Genomic DNA, 15,719 nt, shown 5'->3' on the forward strand with positions numbered 1-15,719 from the left:
AACTTGTCCTCCAACCTCCACATACACACCAGGGCATGCACACACCTTCTTTTCCTGCCCATTTCCCCTGCATGCCATACACACACATCAAAAAAAAAAAAAAAAAAAAATCAGGGAGTGATCAAGGAAGACACCCTAGTGCATGCACAGGCCCAACCACACAAATTTGTGCACACACACGTGGACATATATACACATGCACAGGTATAACCACACAAATGTGAGCGCACATGCATGAACATATATACACATCACACATGTACCCTTATACACAAAATAGTAATGATATAAATGAGGGGCTGGAGAGATGGCACAACCTTTAAGCATACCTGCGGCTCTTAAAAAGGACTTTAATTCGGTTCCCAGAACTCACGCTGGGCAGCTTACAACTGCCTGTGACTCCAGCTCCAGGGAAGGATCCGGCACCTCTAGGCACTGAGAGCACTTGCACACACATGCACAAAACCACACAGAGACACGCGCGCACGCACACGCACACACATATTTAAAAATAAATCCTTAAGCCAGGCAGTGGTGGTACACACCTTTAAGGCAGAGGCAGGCGGATCTCTGAGGTCAAAGCCAGTCTGGTCTACAGAGTGAGTTCCAGGACAGCCAGGGCTACACAGAGAAACCAAAAAGAAAAAAAGAGTACTGAAAGAACTGAATGGCACGTGGGAGCTCTAGCTTGAGTTCTGACATTCTGAGTGGGAGTGCCTCTGGCATTCATTGACACTGAATCTCAAAACTCAGGGACTTTGTGGAAAGGGGTGAGTTAGAATGGGAACTTCTAGGAACGAGAGGCTGAAGCAGGGGCTGGAGAGATGGCTCAGGGGTTAAGAGCACTGGCTGCTCTTCTGGAGGATCCAGGTTCAATTCCTAGCACCCACATGGCAGCTCACAACTGTCTGTAACTCCAGTTCAGGGGACTTGACACCCTCACACAGACATACATGCAGGCAAAACACCAATGCACATAAAAACAAATAAATCTTTTTTTTAAAAAAAAGAGGCTGAGGCATCGTGGTGCTTAAGCCCTCGTGAGCCCTTCTGTGCATGTGACCTCTGAGACACTCCCCTATGTGCTGGTCTCTGCAGATGTCCTCGCTGTCCTGTTGACTGACGTGCTTTTGCTGCTGCAAGAAAAGGATCAGAAGTACGTCTTTGCTTCTGTGGTATGTGTCTAACGTCTTCACGGGTCCTGCTTGCTGGGACCATGTGGTGGTGGGCCCATGGAGGGGGATGTCCAAGACAAGACATGGGGAGGAAACACAGATAGGAAAATATACTGAGAGTCACCCCGTCTCACGTCCTTCCAGACGGGATAGAATGAGGAGAGAATGAGAACCTGTCTTGTTCCCTGGTGTGGCTCTCATTGAAAGGTGGGAGGGCCTCAGGGGGACACTGAGGTCAGTTGTCCTTGGGTGAGAAGTTTATTAAAAAATTAGTAATGCCATAAGCAGATGGCAGCATGGAAGGGCTCTAAACAGTTACAGCTCACAAGGCAGAATGGGGACCATTCTTTGTAGGTATGAGAGGAGAGAAACAGGTTCACAGAAGGTGTCTCTGATCTCTGGGTGGCAGAGAGAAGAGACAGAATTCCGGGGTAGGAATACGCTACTCCGAGAAGGTGAGAGGAGTGAGGAGAGGCGCATCTACTTGAGGCATGAGAACCTAATTGGGGAAATGAGAATGGCATCTGTCATTTTCCTGGAGTGGCACCCAGGGAGTCTTTACTGACTCAGAGACAGGTGCCTGTCTCTTCCCGTAACAGCTGGAATGCCAGAATCTGCTCTGAGGATGGAGATGGAGAGGGCTGCAGGCAGGCCTAACTTGAGCAGTGTCTGGTCCAGGGATAAGCACTTCCTTCCCGGAGTGCCCAAGGAGCCGTTACAGATTCACACACACATTCTCTATACAGGAGTGCTGGCCTATAGCGATGAGACTTGGGGAAGAGAGAAGGGCTGCTGCCTGATTAGCTCCTCGCTCATTATCCAAAAATCCTCAGTCTTCCTAGCTGCCCAACATCCCTGGGTACTCACGGGCCCCGGGGTCTGGCCAAAAGAACCTTACCCTGGTGTATGGATGTTGAACATACTGGTCTAGCAAATGGCAAGAGGCCTCTTCTCTGGAGGTCTGTGGAGAAGGGGATGGGGGCAGGGAGCAGAAGGAAGGGATCTAAACTGAGTTTACATGGCACACTAATAAAACCCCCAATTGGGATTTTCACCATTTACATAGACAAAGACAAAGGACGCAAGACCCATAGGTTCCACATCATGACTGTCAGCTGCTCAGTCCCTGAGTAAGCCTGTCGAGTGACCATGCTCTCCAGGGGGTGGGCATCAGAAAAATGAGAGAGATGGGTAAGGGGAGTGAGGAAAGGTGGCCCAGAGGGAAGGAATGTGGTGTAGGACCCCAAAACACCTGTGTTTTCAGTGCCAAGTGTTAGCTCAGGACCGATGTGAAAATGGAAGAGGATCCTGAGCCCTCCTGATGCAGATTGTCCTGTAATCAGAGTGAAGGACAGCAGGATCTGCAGGGATGGAGATGCGGCCACGGCCAGAGGCAGAGAGGGAGCCCTAGAGGTGGAAGGGTCTGTGGGTCTAACAGCACCTCAGGAATTCCCCGTCCCTTGTCACCCTGTCCCATCTTCCTGTAAACTGGGTCAGACTGTTTTGTCACAACAGCTGTCCCCCTTTGGCCCAGCACCCCTCTGTCTCACAAGACGTAGATGTCACTGTGATGGCTGTGTGCCCCACCCCACTATCAGGAGACTTGGGGGCATTGATGGACTTGAACCAGTTGCACCCAAAGCTTTTAGGAAACACGCAGAAACCATCATTCTTGTCCTCCTTCCCCCTTTATGAATTCTCCAGATGGATCACTGTGCATCCCAGATCCTGTGTCACAGGCGAGACATAAATGCAGAAATGCAGGGGCGAGGCAACCACAGTCACCCAATGTTAACACGCTCAGGAGTTCTCACGCAGAAAAGCGCACACTCAAAAAGAAAAATCTTCCAAGCTGGGCTTAATCGCACACACTTGTCATCTCAGGGTTTGTAAATTCAGGGCCTCATATCGCCCAGGTTGGCCTGGAACTCACTGTTTAGCTGAGGCCAGCCTTGAACTTCTGAACTTCCTACCTCCAAGTCTCAAGTGTTAGGGTGATAGGCCTGGGACTCCCCACCTCACCCAGTCTTACAATCCTATAAGGATACCAATTATATTGGGTTGGACCACTAGAAAGACAAATCTTGTTTAACATGATTATATCTTTAAAGGCCCTGTCTCTACACACCATCACTCTACACACACCCTACTTGGGCTTAGAACCTCAGTATATGAATTATAAGAGGGTCTGGACAATTTAACTCACAACACTACTTGAGATGGGCCTTTTCGGGCCAGCAGGTGGCTCCATTGGTAAAGATGCTTGATGACCCGAGTTCAATACCCAGAACCCACATGGTAGAAAGAGAGAACCAACTCCCACAAGTTGTCCTCTGATCTCCACAGATACACCATGCATGCATGTGCACACACGGGCATGTGCTCGCTCGCGCTCTCTCTCTCTCTCTCTCTCTCTCTCTCTCTCTCTCTCTCTCTCTCTCTCTCTCACACACACACACACACACACACAAAATGTTAAAATATTAATAACAAAGAAGAGATATGCCCTTTGCTGGGCATGGTGGTGTATACCTGAAATCCCAATTCTTGGGAAGCTAAGGTAGGATCGCTGTAAACTGAGGCCAGCAGGGTTTCACAGTGAGTCAAGGCCCCCTAAAGCATTAAAAAGAATACTAAGATATCAGTTAAATAGTCTCCAATTAGTAAACCGTTTCTGCTTTGTGCTGGCATGGCAATTCACTCCCCAGAACCCACATGACAAAGTAGGGTGTGGTGGCACACACTTGTATCCCGCGCTGGGGAGGCAGGCCCCTGAGGCTCACTGGCCACCTGCCTAGCCTGCTTGGTGAACCTGAGGAACAACAGCCGAGATGACCATCTGCCTTCCACACGAATGCATACATACCCTGGGAGTGGGGGCAGGGTCCACGGTTGTTTGGACATAGCAGGACAACAGTTAAGTTTCCGTCGCCTGCCCCCATGCAGGACTCAAAGCCACCCGTCATCTCTCTGCAAAAGCTCATTGTGAGAGAGGTGGCCAACGAGGAGAAGGCCATGTTTCTGATCAGTGCCTCCAAGCAAGGGCCAGAGATGTATGAGATCTATACCAGTTCCAAAGAAGACAGGAACACCTGGATGGCCCACATCCGCCGAGCCGTGGAGAGGTGAGCCCAGCTTGTGATAAGTGCATGCCTGTAACCCCAGCACCATATAAACTGGTTGGGATGGTGCATGCCTGTAACCCCAGCACCATATAAACTGGTTGGGATGGTGCATGCCTGTAACCCCAGCACCATATAAACTAATTGGGATGGTGCATGCCTGTAACCCCAGCACCATATAAACTGGTTGTGATGGTGCATGCCTGTAACCCCAGCACCATATAAACTGGTTGGGATGGTGCATGCCTGTAACCCCAGCACCATATAAACTGGTTGGGATGGTGCATGCCTGTAACCCCAGCACCATATAAACTGGTTGGGATGGTGCATGCTTGTAATCCCAGCACTTGATGTAGTAGAGGCAGGAGGATCAGAAATTCAAGGTCATCCTTGGCCAGAGTACATTCAGGTCTAGCCTGGGATGCATGATGCCTTGTTGGTTGTTTTTTGTTTGTTTGTTTAAAAAACAAACAGCAGTGATGGTACACACCTTTAGTACCAGCACTCAGGAGACAGAAGCAGGTGGATCTCTGAGTTCTAGGCTAGCCTGGTCTACAGAGGGAGTTCCAGGACAGCCAGGGCTATACAGAGAAACCTTGTCATGAAAAATAAACAACAACAAAACTCAGTGGTGCGGGAGGGGATGTAGGTCGGTGGAAGAGCCTTTCACAGCTAACACAGGCCCTGGCTCAGTAATCCTTTCATAATTACGTTTCTTTATTGGAGAGAATGGGAGCCGTGGCGTCGTGTGAAGGTCAGAGGACGCCTTGGGGTCAGTTCTCCTATTATATGAGTCCTGGGGACTGAACTCAGGCACTGAAGCCACAAGAGGGTGTCGGATGTCCTCTGTCACTCGGCCTAGTCTGCTGAGACAGGGTCTCTTGTAGATCTGGGGCTCCATTATTCCCCCAGCCATCTCACCAGCCTGTGCTGACGTCAGGACAGCTAGCCCACGAGACACTGATGGTAGCTGTCCCCTTTCCCTGCAGCTGTCCTGATGAGGAGGAGGGCCCTTTCAGCGAGACTGAGGAGAGGAAGATGACTGAAGCCCGCACCATGAGACTCCGGGACTTTCAAGGTAGGAGGGGTCAGCATTGTGGGCAGGTCCCTCTTGTAACCCGTGGACCCACGTCAAGTTTATGCCACTTCATCGGGGTTGAATGCACACTATCACCTCTTTCAAGAGTTCAATTCAGGGCCAGGGAATAAATAATAGATGAATGAATGAATGAATGAATGAATGAATGAATGAATGAATGATTAAAAATAAAGCATTACAATAAAAATAAGTAAATGGAGCTGGGCATGGTGGCACACTCAGGAGGCAAAGGCAGTGGGATTTCTGAGTTCAAGGCCAGCCTGGTCAACAAAGTGAGTTCTGGGATAGCCAGGGCTACACAGAGAAACCCAGTCTCAAAAAAACAGGGTTTTTAGTTGTTTTTAGTTTTACATATATGGGCAGTGGGCATTTTGCATGTATGTCTGTGCACTACATGCACGCAAATGCATGCAGAGGCCAGAAGAGGGAGTTACAGGCAGTTGTGAGCCACCCTGTGGATGCTAGGAATCAAATCTGGGGCCTCTGCAAGAACCACAAACGTTCTTAAACACTGAGCCATCTCACTAGCCCCAAGACTTATAAACTTCGAGGCTGAGGTGAGAGGATTGATGGGAATTCAAGGCCAGCCTGCTTCGTACAGCTCTTACCAGGTGAACTAAGAATATACAGCAAGACGGCGTCTCAAAAGCAAGAATGAATTAGTTGATGACAACCCTATTTTCTAGGCTGACAGGATGGCTCAGCAGGTAGCGATAGCTGGCCACCAAGCCCGACAAGCCCATTTCAGTCCCTGGAGCTGACGTTAGAAAGAGGACCAAGTGCAAGCTGTCGCCTGACCTCCCGTGCACGGCACGCTTGCCATGTGACACACCAATAAGGAAATAAGTGTTTAAAACAACCTCAGTTTTCTCACAGAAATTTAAGAATTAAATTTTTTTTTTTAAGTTTTTAAGCTAGCTGTAGCTTACACCTATAATCCGTGTACTTGGGAGGCCAAGGCAGGGGGATCTGCAGCCTGGGGAAGAGTAAAATCCTGTCTCAAAAAGTAAACAAACAAAACAAACCAGGGCCTGGAAAGATGGTCCAGCAGTTACGAACACTTGCTGCACCACCGTGTGGGCCAGAGTTCAGACCCAGCCCCCAATAACCATCCAGATGTCCTGTGCACACCTGTAACCCCAGGTCTGAGAAGTGCAGAGACAGGAGGATTGCCAGGATTTGCTGGCTTACAGCATAGCTGAGAAACAGAGCCCCAGTTTTAAGGAGAGATTCTGCCTCAGATGAATGGGCAGAGTGATAGAGAAGGACACCTGATGTCATCTTCCGGCCTCCATGCATGCACACAGATGTCACACCCAAATACATTCATATACACTCATATACACAAATAAATGTGGGGGGTTTTTTTGAGACAGGGTCTTTCTCTCTCTAGTCCTGGCTGTCCTGGAACTCACTATGTAGATCAGATATCCTCCTGACTCTGCCTCCCAAGTTCTGGGATTAAAGGCATGCACCACCATGTCCAGCAAATAAATCTTTAAAAAAAAAACCTGGACTGGCAGGATGGTTTAGTGGGTAGACACTTGGCTGCCAAGCATAATGACCCAAGCTCAAGCCCAGATTCCACAGAATGAAGAGAATCAACTCCTGTAAGTTGTCCTCTGACCTCCACACGTTTGCCCACACATATACACAAATAAATAGATGTAATGAAATTTTTTAATTAAAAAAAAAATATATTATCCTTCAAGGCTCTCTGTCTCCTGCCTGTCTGCACTTAGTGGCCATTTTGGTGTTCACGGCGGGGATGAGAGGAGGGGTCAGAGGACAGGACCACACTATGAAGCTCATATGTTGAAGGGAGGATAGGGGTGCACCTTTGAGCCTGGCTCCAAGGGCAGGTCTCGGGCTGACTGCCACCTCTGGGTCCTCTATAGAGCGACTGAGCCTGAAAGACCAGCTGATCGCCCAGAGCCTCCTGGAGAAGCAGCAGATCTACCTGGAGATGGCTGAGCTGAGCGGGCTGGACGAGTCACCCCAGTGCCGAGGCCTCTTCCGAGGAGGCGGGGACCCCTCTGAGACCCTACGCGGGGAGCAGATTCTCAGATCAGCCATGAGCGAGAGTAAGTCAGCCATCCCCTGTGGTATGTTATGATATTGTAGGGTGGGCTGCACAGGGGACCAAAACCAGGCCCAGGACTCCACGTGGCAGACCTTACCCAGGACCACGGTCATGTTGCTTTTCTGTGATCCAGGGAACCCGGCATGTGCGAGAGCGCTACAATTAAGCTACGCCTAACTAACTCCTTTAAGCACTTTCTCTGCCAGTCAACAAACACTCCCTGGGTGACCTGGTCAACCCCAGAGGTCTCAAGTTGACTCAGGGTTAGGGCTGTGGCTCTGTTGGTAGAGTCCTTGCGCAGTGTATGTGAAGCCCTGGCATCCCAGCACTTGGGAGACTGAGGCAGGGGGACCAAAAGTTCAAGGTCATCCTTAGCTCCATAATGAGTTTGAAAGACTTGTCTTTAGGGGGAAAACATAAAGCTTGGCCTAAGAAATGGCCAGCAGGTAAGGGTGCTAACCTCCATGTAGACAGCCTGAGTTCAATCCTAGAGATCCACGTGATAGAAGGACAACTCATCAAGTTGGCATGTGTGTTGTGTCATATGTGTGCACATAATAAATAAGTAAAAATATAATCTAAATTTTCATAATAAAGTTACCTGATACAGATCCTCCTTTCCTGGGATGGCCCCCAGTAATATCCTCAGGAAAATTCATATACTCTTTGAGCCACTTTGAGGGACTTCTGGAGTCCAGAAACGCACCCCAAACTTGGGCCAGAACCCCACCTCTAGCTCTAGCAGGCTGCCAGGCATTAACAGCCATGGTGTAAACCACTGGGTACATATAACCCACTGTCTCCACACACATTCTATCCAGACCATGCAGAGACCCCTCTTCCAGTCTCAAGGTTAGACCCAGTAAGGGGAACACAGGATTTAACCAGTGATACAGGAGCTCCTAACAGCACCATTGCAGCCACCAGGACCCCATGCTGTCCAGCAGGGTGGGCAGCCAGTGTGTAGTGGCTCTCTTCCATCAGCAAGTCAGACCACTCAACCCCTTGCCTGCACAGCTTAGCAAAGACCCAATGGGTGTTTTGCTCCCTCCAGCCGCATCTGCACTACCCATCCACCTCTGCCTTCTGAGGCCGGCCATTGTTCTCAGCCTCCAGTGACACTCACAACATGGGTTGGGAATGTTCTCCCCGCCTCTTGACCTGGCTAGAGACTTTGAATGGCAGAGGGTCATTGAAGGGTTTGTAGACTACCCTTACCCCCGTGGGCAGCCCTCCTGTCCAGCTCTCATCTAACATTGTGTCTGCTTCTGGACCTAGGTAGGGACTGGTACATCACATCCCTAGGTCTGGCTTGGGGCCTGGATTGCAGCAGGCACCCTGACGAGCTGGAGAGAAAAGTCACACTTTTACTTTTTTGAGGAGACATGAACACACACATCTTCACCCCAGATAGGGAACTGATGACAGAGCAAAGTAACAATGACACCAGTCCAACTTGGTGAGCCAGTGAGTTTGTGGGGTCACTTACGAGCAGGGGTGAGGGATTGTGAGGGATTACTTACAACTTAAAGGCAGCTGCTGCACTGAAAGCCACCCCAGCCTAGGTGACAGTTCATGAAAACTGGGACCCGGGAGCTCTCTTCACGACTTGCAGGCGAAGTTGGCTGAACAGGTTGGAGAGTCTCTTTTCCCTCGCAGTCCTTTCTGTATATATAACTTCTGGTAAGTTTCAGGGACTTCCTGAGATTTGTGCATTGTTGACTTCCTGAGTCTTAACATACCTCCCTTCAGAACTTCCTGAATCTTATGGAGCCTGCCTCCAAGATGGGTTATTTTCAAACCCAATGGCTGCCCCCGAGGATGATGGCTCAGGATGGGGCACCATTGTTAGAGTGCTTGCCTAGAACTGGGTTCTATCCCCAGGACTGTCAAAGCCAAGGTAATAGTGTATACCTGTCATCCCAGCACTCGCTGCCATGCTTGTCCTGACTCAGGTCTGGGTTCCCTGCAGCCCCTGGCATAACCCCCACCGCCTGTCAACTCATGTCCCCCACCTCTTCCTCACAGTTGAGGGCATCCAGAGCCTGATCTGCCGGCGGCTGGGCAGCACCAGTGGCCAAGTGGAAGAGGGAGGTGTGTCTGCAGGCCTACCTCGGAGGGCTGAGACCTTCGGGGGCTATGACAGTGTGGGCAGCCCCAGCAAGAGTAAGTATGTCACCACCTGCCTCCAAGGCTATGCCTCGGGAAGCTCCTGAGTGTCAGTGTCCTCTACGGTGTGATTTCTTGAGTTTTTGGTTGTGAGCCTGGGCCTTTAACAGCCGAGCTACTTCTCCAGCATTAGGGGTGTAACTCCTGAAAACAGTCCTCAGCGCTCTGGGTGTTGTGGGCTCTGTACTACAACACCAGGGCTCTGCAGCAGGCCTCCAGGAGCACCCTACCCTGTATTCATTACATGGTAGGGTCTGGGCGAAGAGGAGGGGAGAGGATCCCAGACCCTGTGGGGTTTATAGCATCCTCTTGTGATCAATTTGGGGTCTCTAGGTGGCAGCTTTAAAAAGAAAATGTGCAACAATGACCTCAGGCCCCAAGACTTGCAGGGGCCTGCTAGCAGCTCAGATTCCAAATCCTGTGACGGCAACACCCCCAGTGGCTGTGAGGAATCGCCACAAGCGGTAAGTGACTTCTGGTAACTGATAGTCCAAGTCAACATAACCGCCACTAACATGACAGCCTTCAAAATTAATCTTGCAGACCCCTGTAATGGCAGGCAGTGACTTGGGAGGGAGGCAGAGGAGAGAATGGGCACAACAGAGTGGCCTTGAACCCCACATTGGTACCACAGGCTATCCAGAGTGTCGTAACAGCTGCCCACACTCCTGGCTTTCACTGGCTCTTCCCCTTCGACTCTGCACACCCAGCACCTGCCCATTGTTGCTGAGGTCTCCAGAGGCTAAGGCCACCTGCCTCTAGCATACAGCTGGACCCTATGTCTGGCATAGCCACATAAGCTTCACTTCCAAGCCCACCCTACTCCAGAGCTGGACATCGGTCACCCACCCACCTCCCAGACTTCCCCACACCTTCATTTTCCAGACTCCCGGATTGGCGTACATTAGATGGCCATAGGACTTGTACCTCCACAATCACAGCCCAGCCCTGCGTCCTTTCTTTTTCCCATGCCAAGAGCATGTCTCCTCTCACAGTGAGCTGTGGTGGTTTAGGTCAGTCCCATTTGATACTATCATCCTCTTCTTCACAGGTGGAGATGCCTAGCACAGAGAGTAGCTCATGTCTGCCCACTGTCCTGGAGTCAGAGGTACCGCCCCTGATCCATCTCCCCCAGGGACGGCATGCCCACATGCCCCGTGTACTGTCATCAGGTAGACCAATTTGACTTTCTCTCTGCAGCTGGTCCACCGGGTCCAGACACTGTCGCAGCTGCTTCTTAGTCTCCAGGTACCTGCAGCATCAGGGAGGGGACTGGCTGCTGCCGCCTCTTGCTGGTTGGCTGGGTCTAGCCAAGGGCATGATATTCATCAGCCCCACCCTTCTCCCTGTTCCCAGGCAGTCATCGCCCAACAGGACAGCTATGTGGAGATGCAGCGAGTGGCCATCCAGGAGCGCGAGAAGCAGTTCCGGCTGCAATCAACACGTGGGAACCTGCTCCTCGAGCAAGAGCGGCAGCGCAACTTCGAGAAGCAGCGTGAGGAGCGGGCGGGCGTGGAAAAGCTGCAGAGCCAGCTGCGCCAGGAGCAGCAGCGCTGGGAGCGGGAACGGGCACGCCAGCAGCAGGAACTGGAGCTGGCAGGCGCGCGCCTGCAGGAGCGAGAGGGCGAGGCGCGCCAGCTGCGCCAGCGGCTGGACGAGGAGCGTACGGAGCTGGAGCGGCAGCGCCAGGCCTACCAACATGACCTGGAGCGTCTGCGCGAGGCCCAGCGTGCAGTGGACCGTGAACGTGAGCGCCTGGAGCTGCTGCGCAGATTCAAGAAACAGAACACTGCACCGGGGGCACTGCCCCCAGAGGTGCTGGCCGAGGTGAGCCGGCCTGTGTGGCCAACCTGCTGAGCCGGAAATGGGGCTTGGTTTAGTGCTTGTCTAGCGTGCACAAAGCCCCTGGTTCCAACCCCAGCAGTACATTTAAAAAAAAAAAAGCTGGATGGTGGTGGCACACACCTTTAATCCCAGCACTGGGGAGGCAGAGGCAAGAGGATCTCTGAGTTCGAGGCCAGCCAGAGCTACACAGGGAAACCTTGTTTTGAAAAAAAAGAAAAAGTGTAGTGGCACAGGCCTGTCGTCCTAGCATTCAAGGGGTGGAGGCAGGAGGATTAGATCATCCTTGGCTACACAGCAAGTACAAGGCCACTGTTAAAAGAAGCACATGCCTTTAACCCCAGCACTCAGGAGGCAGGTGTATCTCTATGAGTTCCAGGCCAACCTGGTCACCTGGTCTACGTAGAGTTCTAGGATAGCCAGGGCTACATAGAGAGACCCTGTCTCTAAATTAAAGTTTCTGTGAGTAATCCAGACATAAATTGTGTGGCCATATTTGTGTGTGAGGCATGTATATGGCTCAATGTGACAGTGGATGTACACAGACTGGTGTGTTTGATGAGTTATAAATCACCAGAAGCACTTTAGACTCAAGCAGTGCTCACAGAATGCAGACTGCACCTTCCCAGCGGTGAACTGGACCCAGAGCTGGGGGGGCAACACCCATTCATCTCCGAGCACTTACCAGCTGGGTTTGGTTCCCGTCCCCCATGCCCCCGCCCCAGGCCAGAGACGCCGAAGGGCTGGGAAGCCTTCTGTTGGGTTAACAGCCACCAGCAGGCTCGGCAGTGATGTGCTGTGTCTTCTGTTACTCAGGTGCAGCCCACAAGCCACCCTCCCAGTTTCAATGGGGATGGACCCGAGGGGCGCTTGGTCCTAGCCAAAGCACCAGGGACCCAAGGGAGCATGCTGCTGCCTGGCACGGGGCCTGAGTACATAGAGCGACCTGAGGTGGCCCGCTGGGACAGTGTCCCTGCAGAGAGCCGGCCAGCCAAGAGCGATGTGCCCATCCAGCTGCTCAGTGCCACCAACCAGATTCAGAGGCAGACAGCCGTGCAGCAGCAGATCCCCACCAAGCTGGCCGCCTCCACCAAGGGCAGCAAAGACAAGAGCAGCAAGAGCAGGGGTTCCCAGCGCTGGGAGAGCTCAGGTGAGTGGCGCACACACACACACACACACACACACACCCGAGCTCAGGGACCCTGGAGCACCCAGAGAAGCAGCAGAATGGAAACGACAGACCTCAGACAGGGAGCCAGCCAGCCCAGCTCCAGCGTGGGCAAGCAGCATGGCAAAGAAGCGGCTGTCCATTGCCCAATTGCATTTCGGTGCTGTGACAAAACACCCCGACAAAAGGCAACTTAGAGAAATGGTTTGTTTTAGCTCACAGTCCAGGTTTCGGCCCATCGTTGTGAGGACTCAAGGCGGCAAGAGCGTGAGACAGCGGCTCACGTCCACAGTCAAGAGCATGGGGAAATAAATGCGGTTTGACTAGTGCCCAGCCAGCTTTCTCATTCTCATCCAGATCAGGGCCCAAGTCTAAGGAATGGTGGAGCCCACTTTCGGGCTGGGTCATTCATGCTGATTAAGGCAAACAAGACAATCCTCCACAGACATGCCACCGGTCACCCTGACGTATACAGTCCTTCACTGAGACCTTTGTCCCAGGTTGTGTTGTTGACATAATTAATTATCATGCCCTTTTACTTAGAAGCTCACAGCTGGGGCACAGGACAGGCACTAGCGACTGTACCCAGGGTCTTTGTCCCCTCCGCATAGAGATTCCCCATCCCCTGGTGACACAGAGTGTATTGTGGGATGGGAGTCCATGTCCTAATGATTATGGGAAAAGGATGTTTGCTTGGAAGCCACACCCTTCTCCCATCCCAACGTTGTGTGACTCTGTGCCACCTTTCAAGTGCTTATTTGGCTGCCCATGGGGAAGTACCAGGTAGGGGAGGCCTACTTCCCACCCAGATGGCCGAGTCCAGCTCAAGCACCTTCCCTCTTCCAGCATCCTTCGACCTGAAGCAGCAGCTGCTTCTCAACAAGTTCATAAGCAAGGATGAGAATTCGTCACGAAACCGCCGGTCACTGAGTCCCATCCTGCCTGCCACCCATGGATCTGCACCTGCCCCAGGTGAGCCTGGCCACTGGGCATTGAGGCCACCCACTGATTGTGGCAGCTTATGACACCAGTGCGCCCCATCTCTCTTCCAGACCCCTGCTTTCCAGCCCCAAGTCCAGCCCCAGCTACCACGCCCCCTGAGGCCTTCTTCAAGTCCGGAAGCACGTCCCTGCCACCTGCATCCCCAGGCCCCTCACTGCCAACCACACCACTCACAGCCAAGGACGAAGTTGGCAAGGAAGATGTCATCTTCTTCTGAGGGGACCACTGCCCCAAAGCAGACCCCTTTCTGTCCTGATAACCCTTTATGTCTCTGGGGATCCCACGGGTGACTGTTACTGTCTGGCCGTCCCCTTCCCCTGCCTGAGCACACCCAGGCACTTGCTCACCTGAGGTTGCCCTGTTGGTGTCTTGGGTCTCACAGCTCTCTGTAGAATTAGTGGTAAAGTCTGGGTAGCCTCTTCCACTTTTTATATATGTACATGTAAACAAAGTTCTTTTAAATTGAAGGTCGAACTCCAGCTAAACCACAGAGCTGTTTTAACCCAGAGGTAGACAGCACAAGCTGGGGAGCCAGGAGACAAACACAGGTGGGTCTGAGAAGACCCTGGCTCCAGGGGCAGGTTCCATAACCCCCAGAAATCTCTGGGTTGAGCTGAGTCATTAGGCACCAGAAGGCACTAGAATCATCCAGAGTCCAGTGAATCGCCTCCTCCAAAGCAGCAATTGATGCTGGCCACAGAGAGCCTTGACCAGTAAATGAACTGGGCAGCCCATGGAGCAATGGACTGAGTCTTTGGGTTCAGAAATCAATCTGGAGGGGCACCTACCATGTCCTCCCATCTGCCCGAGACACAGAACCCTGGGTTCAGCAGGGCAGCACATATCCCAGACAGACAGTGTTTGATCCCTGTGAAATGAGCAGGTTTTCCCTGGTCTTTTCCGTGTCCTGCCAGAAAGGTAGGAGTCTGGTCAGTGGCTGATCTGGTCTGGTCTTGTTTCCAGGGCTGGGCACCCATAGGCTCAGGAGGTGACCGGAGGTGTCGTGACCCTGAAAGTGTGGTGTCTAGTGACTTCAGAGAGCCAGGAGTGGTGTGGGGGCCCCTTGTCGTCTCTGTGGTGTCCAGAGTGTATATCCATCCACCAGACCTCATCCGTGCCATGTTGCTAATCAGTGTTTCGTGCTTTTTTTGTACTGAGATGTATCAGAGCACTTTAGGAAAGCTGTTTTTAAGTTCCCACTCGGTGAAGAGAACATTCCAGGACCCCACCCCTGACACCATGATTTTTTGGACTTAGAAGGTGGCCCTGGGTCGGGTTTATCACATCTGCCCGGTGGCCAGGTGTGTCTCATCCGTGTCCTGCACACAGTAGAGCAATGTCCTCAGTGTATCCGTCACCAGCAGCCGAGGTTCCTCCTTGGTGGACCTTGTTCGGAAAGCTGGTAAGCCGGCAGCATTCCCAACTCTGAGAATGAGTGGCATCCCTTGTCATTTGTGACCGTGATCTTTGTCTACCCCGTGATTATTTTCACAGTGATAACAGAGCATCCTGGCCATGCGGTATTCTGGAATCACCCTAGAACTTATGACCAGATTCTAGCAATAAAAGTATCCAAAGGATCTCAGGTGGAGCGAACCGTCTTTGGGGTTGGGAACGGGAAGAGGGAGCTGTCTCCTGCTAGGATTTTGGTGACGGGGAACATGCATGTGGAAGGGCGAGTGGATGCTGTGGACAATGGGTGTGGTTCGGTTGGTAGAGTGCTCACCTTGCATTCATGAAGCCCTGGAGTCACCAGTTTAGCATGGTGGTGCACACTTGTAATCTCAGCACTCAGGAGGTGGGTGTAAAGGATCAGAAGTGTGAGGTGGGGCTGTGGGAAATGCAAATGTGAGGGCCTGAACCCAGGTCAAAAGTCCGATACAGAAGCATCCTCTGTAATGCCAACACTTCTAGGATGGGAAGCAGAGACGAGAAATCCCTGGGAATGCATTGGCCAGCTAGCCTAATGTACACAGCAGCAGACAGGCTGCTGGAGCCTGAGGTGGTCCTCTGCCCTCTCCACACACACCTGTATTCACACATACACTTCATGTTTAAG

The 15,719-nt window shown here is 51.9% G+C and overlaps 1 protein-coding gene across 4 annotated transcripts in view; it reads left to right on the top strand.

Moving 5' to 3' along the window:
* The window catches only part of Arhgef18 (Rho/Rac guanine nucleotide exchange factor 18), a 106,200-nt gene extending 90,960 nt beyond the window's left edge, over window positions 1–15,240 (top strand). For all 4 annotated transcript variants that reach the window (XM_052754632.1, XM_052754635.1, XM_052754636.1 and 1 more), the window contains 12 exons: window positions 1,099–1,175; window positions 4,122–4,300; window positions 5,287–5,375; window positions 7,295–7,480; window positions 9,508–9,645; window positions 9,982–10,112; window positions 10,700–10,756; window positions 10,849–10,896; window positions 11,005–11,475; window positions 12,307–12,640; window positions 13,505–13,630; window positions 13,711–15,240. In XM_052754632.1, the coding sequence (XP_052610592.1) occupies window positions 1,099–1,175; window positions 4,122–4,300; window positions 5,287–5,375; window positions 7,295–7,480; window positions 9,508–9,645; window positions 9,982–10,112; window positions 10,700–10,756; window positions 10,849–10,896; window positions 11,005–11,475; window positions 12,307–12,640; window positions 13,505–13,630; window positions 13,711–13,877 (2,003 nt within the window). In that variant the 3' untranslated portion in view covers window positions 13,878–15,240. The remainder of the gene's footprint in view (window positions 1–1,098; window positions 1,176–4,121; window positions 4,301–5,286; window positions 5,376–7,294; window positions 7,481–9,507; window positions 9,646–9,981; window positions 10,113–10,699; window positions 10,757–10,848; window positions 10,897–11,004; window positions 11,476–12,306; window positions 12,641–13,504; window positions 13,631–13,710) is intronic.
* Window positions 15,241–15,719: the final 479 nt, after the last annotated feature.

Source organism: Peromyscus californicus, unplaced genomic scaffold, assembly GCF_007827085.1.
Source record: "Peromyscus californicus insignis strain IS unplaced genomic scaffold, ASM782708v3 Scaffold_2__1_contigs__length_46816999, whole genome shotgun sequence".
NCBI lineage: Eukaryota > Metazoa > Chordata > Mammalia > Rodentia > Cricetidae > Peromyscus > Peromyscus californicus.